Source organism: Fukomys damarensis, unplaced genomic scaffold (assembly GCF_012274545.1).
Source record: "Fukomys damarensis isolate Sample0158 unplaced genomic scaffold, DMR_v1.0_HiC HiC_scaffold_37, whole genome shotgun sequence".
In the NCBI taxonomy this organism is placed as follows: domain Eukaryota; kingdom Metazoa; phylum Chordata; class Mammalia; order Rodentia; family Bathyergidae; genus Fukomys; species Fukomys damarensis.
In genome coordinates, this window is record NW_022900949.1 from 6,757,508 (window position 1) to 6,770,687 (window position 13,180).

A 13,180-nucleotide genomic window follows, 5' to 3' on the forward strand; every position below is an offset into this window, starting at 1 on the left:
CCGACTCAGCCTCAGCCTCCGCCTCCGCCTCGGGCTCCGGCGCCCGCTCCGCCATCCCCCCCACCCTGGTTACCAGCCTCCCCCGTTGTTAGGAGCCCGACCGGAAGTGGCGCGCATCTTCCGCGCCGTTGGGAAATTTCTCACGGACTCGCTGCCCCGTGGCGCCAAAAGGAGACTCGGGAACTGAAGCCGCGCATGCTCGCAGACTCTTCTCTCCAGCACCCTCATTTTGTTAAATTTTCTAACTTCGTTTGGAGAAAGCATAAAGTTTATGCCCAGCACCAGGGCAGAAGGACCCGTAGACCCTGGGGAGTAGGAGGAACCCAATGGAGATCCTCCAAGATCCTGGGGAGGGGATGCCACATAGCTACAGAGGAGGGAAGGCAACCCCAAGGCAGAAAAATTTTATTTGCTGTGCACGCAAAGGTCTTCTCGCGCTTTCACACCAGTCCACGGCCTTCTTGGGCCACAGCACACAGGCTCAACTCTGGCCCTGCTGCTGTCGCTGCAGATGGTCGTCTTCCTCCCGGCCCTCGCGCTGAGACTGGCGTGGATCCTCTGGTCCTGAGGCCGTCAGGAGCTCCCCCGTGGACCCAGCCAGCTGGAAGACCACTGGGATGCTGGCCAGCGCTGGGTTGGTCTCCTGCAGGCCTTGGATCCACTTGGCTAGCGTCTCCTGGTCATGGGCACCCGCCACGCACATGGCGAAGACTGGGCCTTCCTCCACTGTGGGGAGAGAGGTTTGTCCGGTGGGAGCGGTGGCGCCCTCTGCTTAGCCCTTCCCGATACTCTGCCTTCTGCCTCTGCCTCCCATTGCCTGCCTCGCCCCCTGCCGAGGGCTGGGCCTGTCCTGCTCTGTAAGGCGCGGGGGACGGGAAGGAGCAAGCCTGGGGCACAAGACGTGTGGGTGCTTATGAACTGTGCCCGGGACCCTGGAGGACGCAACTCATTCTGGGTGACCTCGAGGCCTGCACGTCTGCTTTTTACCTTCATCGATGTCAAATTCATAGTCATCCCAACCGCTCCTTGCATAGTCCAAGTCCAGCTTCATCGGGTAGTGCAGGTTCCACTCCTCCGGGATCTCCTCCAGGTCCTGCCCCCGGGAGGTCGGAGTAGGCAGGGTCGGGGCCAGGGTCGGGCAGCCTCTGTCCACCCCATACCCCAGGAAGGCGCTGGGCTCTTACCTTCTCCTTAGGGGGCAGCAGGTCAGCCCTGAGGATGTGGTAATAGACACACTTGTTGCGCAGCCACAGGGAGAAGGGTCCCTCCACAAAGAGAGGCCGGGCTGGGCTGTGGCGGGCCAGGGCGTCTTGCTGATCAGGACTCTGGATTCCTGGGGTGGAGACACATGTGCGTGTGTGTGTGTCGGACACCCGACTTGGAGGCCTGGCTGCCCGGGGCGGGGTGGGGCTCACCTACGATGTGGGGCTGGATGAGATCCCCGGGATCTGTCACGTCGTCAGGCAGTGGCCTCTGTGAGGACAAGTGGGAGAAGCTGTGACCCTCAGCTCCTACAGGGGGGCCGGGGAGAGGGGGACAGACAGGGACACCTGCAAACCCAGAGACCTTTCTTGGGTCTCCTGCACTTCGCCAGAACCAATCCTCTCCTTTCTGTCTGAACTGGCCAAAGCCACATTTAAGATGCTCACATAGCTGGAACCCTTGAGCCAGCCCTCTACATTAATATCCTGGCTGTTAAGCCAGGTGTCGTGGCACACACTTGTAATTGCAGCATTCAGGAGGCTGAGGCAGGAGGATCGCTACAAGTTTGAGGTCAGTCTGGGCTACATAGTGAGACCCTGTCTTTTTTTTTTTTTTTTTTTTTTTGAGACAGGGTCTCACTATGTAGTTGAGACTGATCTGGAACTCACTATTGAGGCAGGCAGCAGAACCACTGAGCCAAATCCCCGGCCTGAGACTCTGTCTTAATAACAAACAAAATCCTGGCTGTCAGTCTGTGTACCTTGGCCAAGTCACTGTATCTGCATGCCTTTTTCTCCACATGCAAAATGAGGACAATAATAGCCCTTACATCAGGTGACACTAAAGTATTTAGAACAGTGCCTAGCACAGAATAAGCACCCAGGGCTTTGAATTAAAAATATATCTATAATAATTATTTTACACCACAGACATCCCAGGAAGGAGACCCAAGAATCAAATAAGTGTTTTGGTTTTTCCAGACGGGGGTCTCATTATGTAGCTCAGGCTGGCCTTGAACACTTGGCAATCCTCTGCCTCAGCTTCTTAATTGTTGGGATTACAGGTGTGCGCCACCTGGCTAAATACCACAGTGTTTCAAGATGGGAAGGAATTCTCCTGTACCCTAACTTTTATACCCTGAATGTGACTTTTTAAAAAATAAAATTGAATTTTTTTCATTACAGAACTAAGATTGAACCCAGAGCCTTGCACAAGTACTATACCGCTGAGCTATATCCCCAACCCTTTTTTTTTTTTCTTTTTGGTACCGGGGATCAAACTCAGGTCCTTGCACTTGCGAGGCAGGTGGCAGAACCCCTGACCTCTGGTTTCTGGTTTTGACACCTGGTCTCATTAAATTCCCTGGTTGGCCTGGAACTTGCTGTCTTGCTTCTGTCTGCTGAGTAGCTGGGATTATAGGTGTAATTCCCCACTGGGGGTGAAACTGACTTTTTACAGGGCATACAAAGTGTGACTGAAATCTGGGACGGGACAACTGTGGGAATGCCTGTCATCCACCCTTGCAGGTTAGGGAGATCAGAGGTGGCTCAACCGCTCCCAGGCATGGAAAAGTGAACACTGCAAAGGCTGGGCATGGCACGTGTGTGTAAAAGGTTCTGTGAGCTGGGCATGCAGTTCCGTGGAAAGCGCTGGCCTAGCAAGCACAAGGTTCTGGGTTGCATACCCTGGCACCAACAAAAACAAACAAAACTCCCTGCTCTACATTAATATCCTGGCTGTTAAGCCAGGCATCGTGTCGTGGCACATACCTGTCATCACAGCTTGAGAAACTTTTTGTTTGTTTTTTCAGACAGGTTCTCACTATGTAGTCCAGGCTGGCCTCAAACCTGTGGTGATCTTCCTGCCTCAGCCTCCCTGAGGGTTACAGGCTTGTGCCACCACACCCAGCCTATCATTTTCTTTTTTTCACAAGTTCCCATCAGCCTGAACCCTCAGAGGTACATGCAGGACTCTTATCACCTGATGGGACTCTTTCACACCAGCTGAGGGGACAGTCCTGCCTGTGCTGCCTGTGCTGCTGGTGGTTCAGAGCCACCTGGCACCGAGGTGTATGAGTGAGGGCTCTGTTGTGACCGTGTTAAACATATATACAATACATAGGATTGCTTGAGCTAAATTTGTTTCTTTTTTTGAGACGCGGTCCACATGGTCTATGTAGTCCAGGCCGTCCTTGAACTGACAGCGATCCTCCTGCCTCAGCCTCCCAGGCGCTAGGAATATAGAGGCCGTCTACAGATATGCACCCCCAAGCCCAGCTGAAGCTCTTCTTTTGATAAAGTCCCGGTCTCAGAGACTTTGTGCCGGTGACAGCAAATGCTCTGCTAGCATCCAGAGCGCAGACAGCATCAAGCTGTGGTGGGGAGCAGGGCTACAGGGATCCACGAGGGCTCTGTGGGTCTGGGCTCCTTTAGCACAGTCGCTTGGGTGGGAGGCCAGTGCAGGTGTGGGTACCTGGTACACGGTGACCCTGGCGCTGAGGTCGGGCTCCATGTGCTGCAGGCCGAGTGTGGCCAGCTCCACGGCACCGTGGGGCAGGTCGCGGGGCACCGGGAAGGGGTTAATGTGTTGGAAGCGGGTGAACCACAGGCGCATGCGCTCCAACTTGAGCATGGGGTGGCTTCCGCGCCCGAAGATTTGCAGCAGCAGGAACTTCGTCTCCTTGTTGGGCATCACTCCTGCGCTGGACAGAGACGGGTGAAAGCCTCAGGGCAGGAAGCCGGGAGTTGGGACAGGGAGGCAGGAGAGTGAATTACAGAGTGCAGCTCAGGGGCAAAGCATTTGCCTAGAGTTGTTGAGACCCTGGGTTCTAACCCCAGTGTGTGTGTGTGTGTGTGTGTGTGTGTGTGTGTGTGTGTGAGTGAGTGAGAGAGAGAGAGAGAGAGAGAGAGAGAGAGAGAGAGAGAGGGAGAGAGGGAGAGAGGGAGGGAGGGAGAAAACTTGAAAAGCCCTAGAAAAGCAAGACGAGCGAGATGAGACAAAAAGATATTCAGACCAATGTGGTGCACATCTGTAGTCCCAGAACTTGGGAGGCTGAGGCAGGAGGATTGCTGTGAGTTTGAGGCCAGCCTGAACTAAGTAGTAAGGTCCTGTCTCAAAAAACCAAAGTAACGAATAAAAAAAAGGAAAGTGAGGAAAGGGGTGCGAGACGGCAACAGAGCGGTACCAGGAGCTCCCAGCACTGGCCTCACCGTTGCTCTCCATCTGGTCCAGCACGGCCACGCCGCACTCCTGCTGCCGCGGGTAGTGGAGGAAGATCTGCTGGATGAAGTTGCGTGGCCGGAAAACCTCCTTGGGGAAGATGTCCAGCAGGAGGTTGTAGGCCGCCAGGTCGCGCTCCACGCCATACTCGCGCATCTTGCGCAGCGCCAGGTAGATGAAGTCCACATGGCCACGTTTGTGCACATTGTGCTGCTCGAAGCTCTGCACGGCCCGCACGAAGCTGGCCTTGTCCCGGGTCCCGCCCGGCGCCGGATGGAACAGGTCCTCCCAGGGCGCGGGGACCTTTGCAAGCCTCTTCCCCGACTCCGGAGGACGAGGGACCAGGGACTTCTCAGACTTCTCGGAGGTGTGGGGTGCGGAGCTGCAGTGGAGGCTCCGGAGGGCCAGAGGGGGCACCTGGGGACAGAGGGCGCTGCTCGAATCCGGGACCTCCAGGGGCCTGGGGATGCATAGTGGGCTCTTCCTGGGCCAGGTGGCTCTCTGTGGTACAGGGCTCATCTGGCAGCCCCAAGGCCCTTTGAGGAAGGGGTGCTGTGGTTACAAACCCAGATTGGGGAACAGGGAGTGGGGGCACAGGCCTGTCATCCCAGCGCTCAGGAGGCTGAGGCAGGAGGACTGCTGTGAATTCAAGGCCAGCCTGGGCTACAGAACTCGGGACTGGACACCATGACACCCTGTGATAAAACAGCCCTGCCAGGTGGAGGACACAACACTGTCAGTCACTGGCGGCAACAGGAGGTAAAACTGCCACCCAGGAGGTTGCTAAATTGCCCAGGCTGGGCTCAAACTTGTGATACTCCTGCCTCAGCCTCCCAGAAGGCTCCGATTATAGGCATGTGCCACCATGCCCAGCATTTTAAAATTTTTATTTTTTGTGGTACTGGGGACCAAACCCAGGGATGCTCTGCCACTGAGCTATATCCCCTGACCTTGTTTTTCTATTTTGAGACAGGTCTCACTAAGTTGTCCAGGCTGGTCTTAAACTTGTGATCTTCCTCCTGCCTCAGCCTCCCAAGTAACTGGAATTACCATTGTGCACCAATATACTGCTACACAGGCATATTTATGGTTTCTTGGCGGGGGCATCACTGGGACTTGAACCACTGGCTCTGCGCCTTGTGCCTGCCAGATGAGCCCTGTACCATGGAGCTCCACCCCCAGCCCCAAATGGGTACTGGGATCTGATGGCTTAGGAGCTCTTGGGCCAGAACCCTTGTACAAAGGCACCCACGGGCGGCAGTGGAAATGGCCCAGGTACCCCAGGGGAGCAGATGGCTGTGAGATGGGACACACAGCCCCTGGAGCTGTCACACCCATGGAGCAGGGTCTTCCTGTGTGAGCCAAGGTGAGCGCCAAATGAAGTTTCAGGACAGCAGACGGGAGGGGAAAGGAGCGGAGGGAAGAGAGACGGCACTGAGGAGCCTGAGGCCAGAGGACAGGACTGCTGCAAGTGAGGCCCCTGGGCTACACAGTGAGGCCCAGTCTCACCACCAAAAAGAGAAAAAAAAAAAAAAGAGGGAAAGAAAATAAACGACATTAAAAACAGGAAGGCAAGGGCTAGGTACAGGAAGGAAGTTCAATTTTCTGTATCCATCTTTACGAGCGTAGCAGAAGCGATCCAGTCACCCGTTACCCACTTAGCACCTGGGTCCTTAAGGTCAGACTACAGCCTCACCTGTATGGGCGCCGACACCCCGTAAGACAAATGAGCCTCCAGCGAACCTCAGTGCAGACCAGCCGGGTTATTATTATTATTTTATTATTTTTGCAGCACCAAGGATTGAACTCAGGACCTTGTGCTTGCCAGGCAGATGCCGTGTTGCTGAGCTACATCCCCCGTCCTGGCTTTACATTTTTGAGGCAGGGTCTCACTATGTAGCCCGGGCTGGATTTGAACTCACTGTGATCCTCCTGCCTCAGCATCCTGAGTATTAGGATGACAGGCTCGGCCCCAAGCCCACACGAGCTGGCTCCTTTGGGGAGACTGAAGGGGAAGAAGGGGAACCCCAGGCCTTTCTCCACGCGTCCCGCTAATGTCACCCTGCCCGTGGTTACCTGGGGAAAAGGAGTTCCCAGGTGGGAGGCACGGCGGATGCCTGCCCGGCCCCTAGCGAGGCTTTGGACCAGCAGCACGGCTCGCACACAGCTCATGCTTGGCAGGTCGGGTCGGGTCGGGTCGCCACCTGGTCAGGAGAGAAGGGACCATCAGCCTGCACTGCTCAGGTGCCTCGGAAAGGTGAGCTCTGAGTGACTCCAGGCGGGCTTAGGTGACGGCCCCCCACTCCTGGATCACTTTTTTCAAAACTTCTATTTATTTAGGCCCTAAATTATTATTATTAGTAGTAGTAGTAGTACCAGGGTACTGAACTCAGGACCTTGCACTTAAGAGGGAGGCAGTGGAACCACTGAGCTAAATCCCTGGCCCTATTTATTTATTTTGGAACTGGGGATCGAATTCAGGACCTTGTGCTTGCCAGGCAGGTGCAGTGCCACTGAGCTAAATACCCAGCTCTAAACTTATATTTTATTATGTAAAAAGGCTCATAAAATGTTCTGTTGCCCTTTTGTTTCTCAAATAAATCACACCCCCCCACACACACTGGGTATTGAACTTGGGACCTTGAAATAAATCATCATTTAAAGTGCAAATAAAGGACCAGGGATTTAGCTCAGTAGTGCCACCGCCACCTTGAAAGTGCAAGGGCCTTGGGCCGGTGATTTAGCTCAGCAGTTCGGTGGCCTGCCTTGCAAGTGCAAGGACCGGAGTTCAATCCCCGGTACCAAAAAAGAAGAAGAAAAAAACGCTCAGGATTTAGTTCAGTGCAAAGGCTCTGGGCTTAATCCCCGGTACCAAAAGCAAAAAGTAAATAAAAAAGGACGTGGGGATTTAGCTTAGTGGTAGAGTATATATGTAAGGCTAGGGCTTGTACCTAGCCCTGCAAAAGAAAAACAAAACAAAAAAATAAACAACCCACCCAACACTGCCAAAAACATTTATTTACATTTTTTTTCTTTGGGTGCCAGGAAACTCGGGACCTTGGGCTTGTGATTCAGGTGCAGCCACCAGTGAGCTAAATCCCCGGCCATGTGTTTACATTTTTTAGAATTAAGTTATTATTTTGGCAACACCGGCCACGGCCACGGAGGCCAGGACCTGCCTCAGGTGAGGCAAGTACACTCCCGAGCCCCACCACAGCCCTGCAGGTCAGGCCACACGGACAGTGGAAAGCTGTGGAAACTGGAGCCTGAATACGGCGGCGCTGGGCACAGTGGAGCCCAGGCGTGGCTCAGGGGTGTGCCCCAACCCCCCTTCTTCCCCAGCCCTGCATCCGCCGCATCAGGTGGCCCAAGATATGACACGGCGGAGCTGGCGGAGACCTGAGACAGACGGTGTCCTCCAGGCCTTGCAGGGGACGGAACCCCTGCCCCTTCGCACCTATGTAAACACCCTACCCGAGCCACACCTCAACCCCCAGGTTTTGTTTTTCTTAGTATAATCCAGAGTCCTGTGACCGATCATCACTACAATCTAATTTAGAATATTTTGACCAGGATGCAAGCCTGTAATCTCAGCGCTTAGGAAGTTCAAGGCCAGGCTGAACTACATAATGAGACTGTTTTAAAAACCAACCCCCTCCAAAGAGGTCTTTATATATTCTGGATAGATATCAGATTTTTGGGGGTGGGCAGCACTGGGGATCAAACCTATAGCTTTTGCACTGACCTACACCTTCAACTTTTAAATCTTTATTTAAGAGACAAGGTCTTGTTGAGTCACCAAGTTGCCCAGGCTGCATTCAAACTACAGATCTTCCTGTCTCAGCCTCCCAGGGTGGTATGATTATAGGGGTATGGCACTCTACTAGACTCTTAGGAGTTGCTGATATTTTCTTCCACTCTGTTGGTTGTCTTTTCACTTTTTCTCTCATTTGTAGTTTTGAGATAGGGTCTTCCTATGTTGCCCAGGCTATTCTTCAATGGCTAGACTCAAAGGATCCATCTACCTCAACCCTCCAAATGCCTGTGCCACATCTTTTTTGTTTGTTTATTTTCTTGAAACAGGGTCTTCATATGTAATTCAGGCTGGCCTTGAACTTGTGGCAATCCTCCTGCCTCAGCCTCCTCAGTGCTGGGAATGACAAGTGTGTACCACCACACTTGGTCTTTTTCTCTTTCTTGACATTTTTCATTTGCAGCCAATTAAAATAATAATTTTGATGGAATTTTAATTTTTTTCAAGTTAAATTTTTTTTTTTTTTTTGGTATCGGGGCTCAAACTCAGGTCCTTACACTTGGGAGGCAGGTGGTGGAACCACTGAGCTAAATCCCCAGCCACTCAAATTAAAACATTTTAATGGACCAAAAAAATTTTTTTTTGTTTTTTAATGAGATGAAGTCCAAATCTTTTCTTTAGTGCTATGTTTTTGGTTTATATCTAAGACACCACTGTCTAGGGCCAGGGATTTAGCTCAGTGGTGCCAACACTTTTGACAAGCACAAGGTCCCAAGTTGGATCCCTGGTACCCAAAACAAACAAACAAATAAAACACCACTGCCTACCATAAAGTCTTGAAGACTTGCTCCAGCCCTGTACATCCTGTGCCCTGTTGAACACTTTCTGAAGGACATGTGGCTACCTCTGAGGTCTCCTCTTGCTCATTTCTCAGAAGTATGGGACACGTGTTAAGCAAGCAAGCACCAGCCCTTACTGTTCTGGGTTTTCTTCCTGACACACGATTTCCCTTTCTCAGCCAACCAGCAAGATGCACTTTTTTCTCTAAGTCTGCAAGGCTTCAAAATTTAAAAGGCACCGGCAAATACTGTATAGCAGGATCTTGTTAAGATGCAGATTTTCAGCTGAGCATGGGTGGTGCACACTTACAATCCCAGCCCTCTGAGGAAGGGGGATTCCAAATTCAAACCCAGCCTATGAAACTTTGTGGCCTAGTGAGACTGGAACTCAAAATTTAAAAAAGGGCTGGGGACATAGCCCAGTATGAAGGCCCTGGGTTCAATCCTCAGTACCATTAAAAACACTATGAAGACTTTTTTGCAGCTAAGATTAAGAATTAACCTTTATAGCTGGGTGTGGTAACATGAGTTTGTAATCCCGGCCTTAGGGAGGCTGAGGCAGGAGGATTAAGGTGCATTCAAGGCCAGCCTGGGCTACATAGTGAGACCCTGTCTCAACAACACCAAAAAGAATTAACTTTTGCTTATCAAAGTGTGTCCCAGGGACTGGCATCATCCCGGAGCACATAAGAATTGAAAAACCTCAGTCCCAACCCAGACCAGCAGATTCAGAACCACATTTTAGCCACAGCTGCAGGTGGCTCCCACGTGTTAGTCTGAGAAGTGAGGATGAGCTGCGTGCTGATGGCCCCCAACACTGGTTTCTATTTTTTTTTTTTTTTGGTACCGGGGATTGAACTCCAAGCCACCAAACCGCTGAGCTAAATCCCCCAACCCTACCAACACTGGTTTCCAAGCCTAACCCTGGCTGCCGCTATGACCCATACCCAGCCGTCTCCAACCTGACCTGTGCCACATCGACACCCGCTTAAACTTTATCTTCTGTGCCATCATTCTAGTCGTTCAGACCTCGATGGAGAAGTCATTTCTTTTACTATTATGTCTTATTTTTTTCAGTACTGTGGATTGAACCTAGGGCGTTCATACTGATCTACTTACTCCCCAGCCCTTTAAAAAGAAAAAAAAAATTTTTTTTTTTTGAGACAGGGTCTTGCTAAGTTGCCCAGAATGGGCTTGAACTTTTGATCCTCCTGCCTCAGCTTCCCAGACTGCTGGGATGACAGGTGTGGCACCACCATGCCTGGCTCTAGAAGTTGTTCTGAGGCCCATCATGTTTCTCGCCTCTCCATTCAATCCCTCAACTAGTCCTACTGAGTACAACTTCCAAGTCCATCCCAAATACACCCACTCATTCCTCTCCATCTGCAGGCTACCACCCCCACCCACGATCACTTTCCTGAGTATCTACCCAGCCTCCTGCTTCTGCACCCCAATCAGCTCTCCCTCCAGGGCCAGAGAGAGCTTTGAGAAATATCAACCAAGCTATGCAATGACAGCTCCAGAGACACTGTTTTTGAAACAAGTCGATTCTGGTCTCAGAGCCCTTGTACTTTCTTCTCCCTGTGCCTGGAACTTTTTTCCTTCAATCTCCTCACAGATGCTCTGGGCCTCCAGGTCTCTATTCCAAAGAGAGTTCTTGCCAGGCATGGTGGGCCACGCCTGTAACCCCAGCACTCAGGAGGCTGAGGCAGGAGGATCGCTGTGAATTCGAGACCAGCCTGGGCTACCTAGTGAGTTCCGGGTCAGTCTCAACTACATGGTGAGACCCTGTCTCAAAAAAGCCAAAACCAAAACCAAACCATAAAACACAAAGAGCTCTTCTCTGACCACCTCCTCATTTTCGCAGCCTGAAAGCTTTCCTTCAGGCTGAGGCAGGCGGACTGCCTCGAGTTCGAGGCCAGCCTAAACTATACAGCGAGACTATGTCTCAATAAAATAAAATAAGACCCTTTCTCATTCAGGTTAATGAATTTTTGGCAACTATCAGTATTCTGAAACCATCCGTTTATTTCTGACTTATTCAACGTCCGGCTGTCTGAGGAGACAGATTTCTTCTACCTTTCTCATTGCCATCTCCGGCAGTTGGGGCGGCGCCAGGTGTACGGTTAAACTGCCCAATAAGTGTCAAATGACTGCGAATAAGCGGTTAAATTTCTACAAAACGCCTATAATCGGCATCCTGAGACAGCTGTAATCCAACAGCTCCCAGGCTGTAAGCAGCAGTTCACAATTCCCTCCTCGCTGCAGCCATTCAGTGTGATCTCGTGCGAAAGCCTTGCCCTCTGAGTCAGCTATGCCTTTACCACAGCGAGACAGCAGGCTCAAAGCGGGCAGCCTTTTCCCCCGCACCCCAAAAGGTCACAGCGCCCCGATCTTGCAGCCGGGTCTCTGAGGCCACCCTGCCGCGCTGCCAGGTCCCTAACGGGACGTCCCAGCCCCCACAGGTTCGTGTCCACCTTCCCACGTGCGCCCTACCTACTCAAGGGGCCAGCAGCGAAACCCGGGCCGGCTCTATCTTGCTCCTGGGCGCCGCCATGTTAGCTCATAGAGCTTCCGGGTCACGGGTCACCAGGGAAACAGCAAATTAAGAAAGCCGATTTTGATAGGTCCCGCCCACAAGAGGATATGACCAATAGAAATGAGAGATGGATTTAGTCCCGCCTCCTCAGAGAAAAGCCATGCTCCTAACCTGGCAAGCGGATTGTAAATCTGGGAACTGTGGCGGGACGACCGGACGGAGGGGGTTGGATTTTTCCTGAGTGTGAAGTGGATTTAGGAGGCCAGTGAGTCCAGCCAGGGGCCCTAGTTATCTGACCTGAAATGCAGAGATGAATTATTAAAAGTTGGAGGGAGGGCCGCGGATTTAGCTCAGTGGTGCCACCCCCTGCTTTGGAAGCGCAAGGTCCCAAGTTCTATGCCTGATACCAAAAAAAAATTAAAAATAAAAAAGTTGCAGGGGTATGGATTCATTCATTCACTCGACAAGCTTTGTTTTTTCGGTATCGGGAATAAAACTCAGGACCTCGTGCTTGCGAGGCAGGCGCCGCGCCTCGGAGCGAAATCCTAGGCCCGAGTTTATTCACATGTATTGCTTTGTTTTGTTTTTTGTTACCGGGAATTGAACTCAGGACCTTGAGCCTGCCAGGCAGGCATGAGCTCCACTGAGCTACATCCCCGGATCGACAAACATTTACGGAGTGCTCACTGTGCGCCGCAGTTCTAGGCTCCCAGATACCACGCTGGTGTGAAGGAGACAAAGCCTGATAATCCAGCACTGTGGTTCTTCGCGAATGCTTAGCCCATCTCTGTGCCTTGATGGTGTCACCTTCGAGATGAGCCAATTATAATACACTTAATTTTTTTAACAAGTATAGTTTTTTTTTTTGTTCCCTCTTATGTATCTCCCCCACTTTTGCTTGAGCCACAGTCTCCATATGTTGCCTGGGCTGGTTTGGACTCCTGAATCCAGTGACCCTCCTGTCTTAGCCTCCCAAGAAGTTGGGCCTTCATAGAGGTATGCTCCAACATCACGAGCTTTAGTAGAATTTTATGCACTTTGAATTAACCTATGCAGAACAGCCATAAAAGAACAATATGGATAATTATGGGGATTCTCTTTCAGTGCCCCTGCCTCCCTCCCCAAAAGGCAGGGCATGGAGTCTGGCTTGGCTTCCCTGGCTACCCACACTGAGGGTCCTGTGGGAAATCGTTTCTGTACATGCTTGTGTCTGTAGGGCTGTGTGTGTGTCTCTGCGATGTTGGAGTGACAGAATATGGGGTATTTTAGTTTCTGAAAACTCAGCAGCCAGGTGTGGTGGTGCTTGCCTTTCATCCCTGCACCAGGCAGGCTGAGGCAGCAGGATTGCTGTGAGTTTGAGGTCAGCCTAGGCTTTGTAGTGAGGTCCAGGGAAGCCTGAACTATTATATAGAGAGACCCTTTCTTCAACAAATAAATAAATAAGCAAGTTCCATGTGGCATCTTCTGACCTGCTAACTACTCACACAGCCACCGCCTTCTCATCTTTCTGCAAACCCAGAACAAGCTGAATGACCTCGCTAGCTTCTGTGCCAACTTCTGTCTTCTCCTTGCAACCCTCTGTCAATCATCCTGGGCTTTTTTTTTTTTTTTTTTTTTTTTTTTTTT

General features: G+C 51.6%; 1 protein-coding gene across 3 annotated transcripts; it reads right to left on the reverse strand.

Annotated features, from left to right (window-relative positions):
* Nucleotides 1–232: 232 nt before the first annotated feature.
* Ecsit (ECSIT signaling integrator) lies at nucleotides 233–11,594 on the reverse strand. 3 transcript variants are annotated; one of them, XM_010634736.2, is made up of 8 exons: nucleotides 11,512–11,594; nucleotides 6,499–6,626; nucleotides 4,413–4,839; nucleotides 3,676–3,899; nucleotides 1,416–1,473; nucleotides 1,185–1,333; nucleotides 988–1,093; nucleotides 233–726 (listed from the first exon to the last, which is right to left on the reverse strand). In XM_010634736.2, the coding sequence occupies exons 2-8, from the start codon at nucleotides 6,592–6,594 to the stop codon at nucleotides 482–484; spliced, it is 1,305 nt and encodes a 434-aa protein (XP_010633038.1). In that variant the 5' UTR covers nucleotides 6,595–6,626; nucleotides 11,512–11,594; the 3' UTR covers nucleotides 233–481. The 3 variants fall into 3 exon arrangements, with proteins under 3 accessions (XP_010633038.1, XP_019064649.1, XP_010633039.1); XM_019209104.1 differs by having other exon boundaries at nucleotides 11,516–11,586; XM_010634737.3 differs by lacking the exon at nucleotides 11,512–11,594 and adding an exon at nucleotides 11,095–11,332.
* Between the last annotated feature and the right edge of the window lie 1,586 nt (nucleotides 11,595–13,180).

Coding starts and splice junctions, on each gene's coding strand:
- Ecsit (XM_010634736.2), bottom strand. CDS start 6,594: ATGAGCTGTGTGCGAGCCGTGCTGCTGGTCCAAAGCCTCGCTAGGGGC. Junction 1,474..3,675: donor CCAGGGTCACCGTGTACCAG/GTACCCACACCT, acceptor TTGTCCTCACAG/AGGCCACTGCCTGACGACGT. Junction 727..987: donor TGAATTTGACATCGATGAAG/GTAAAAAGCAGA, acceptor CTCTCCCCACAG/TGGAGGAAGGCCCAGTCTTC.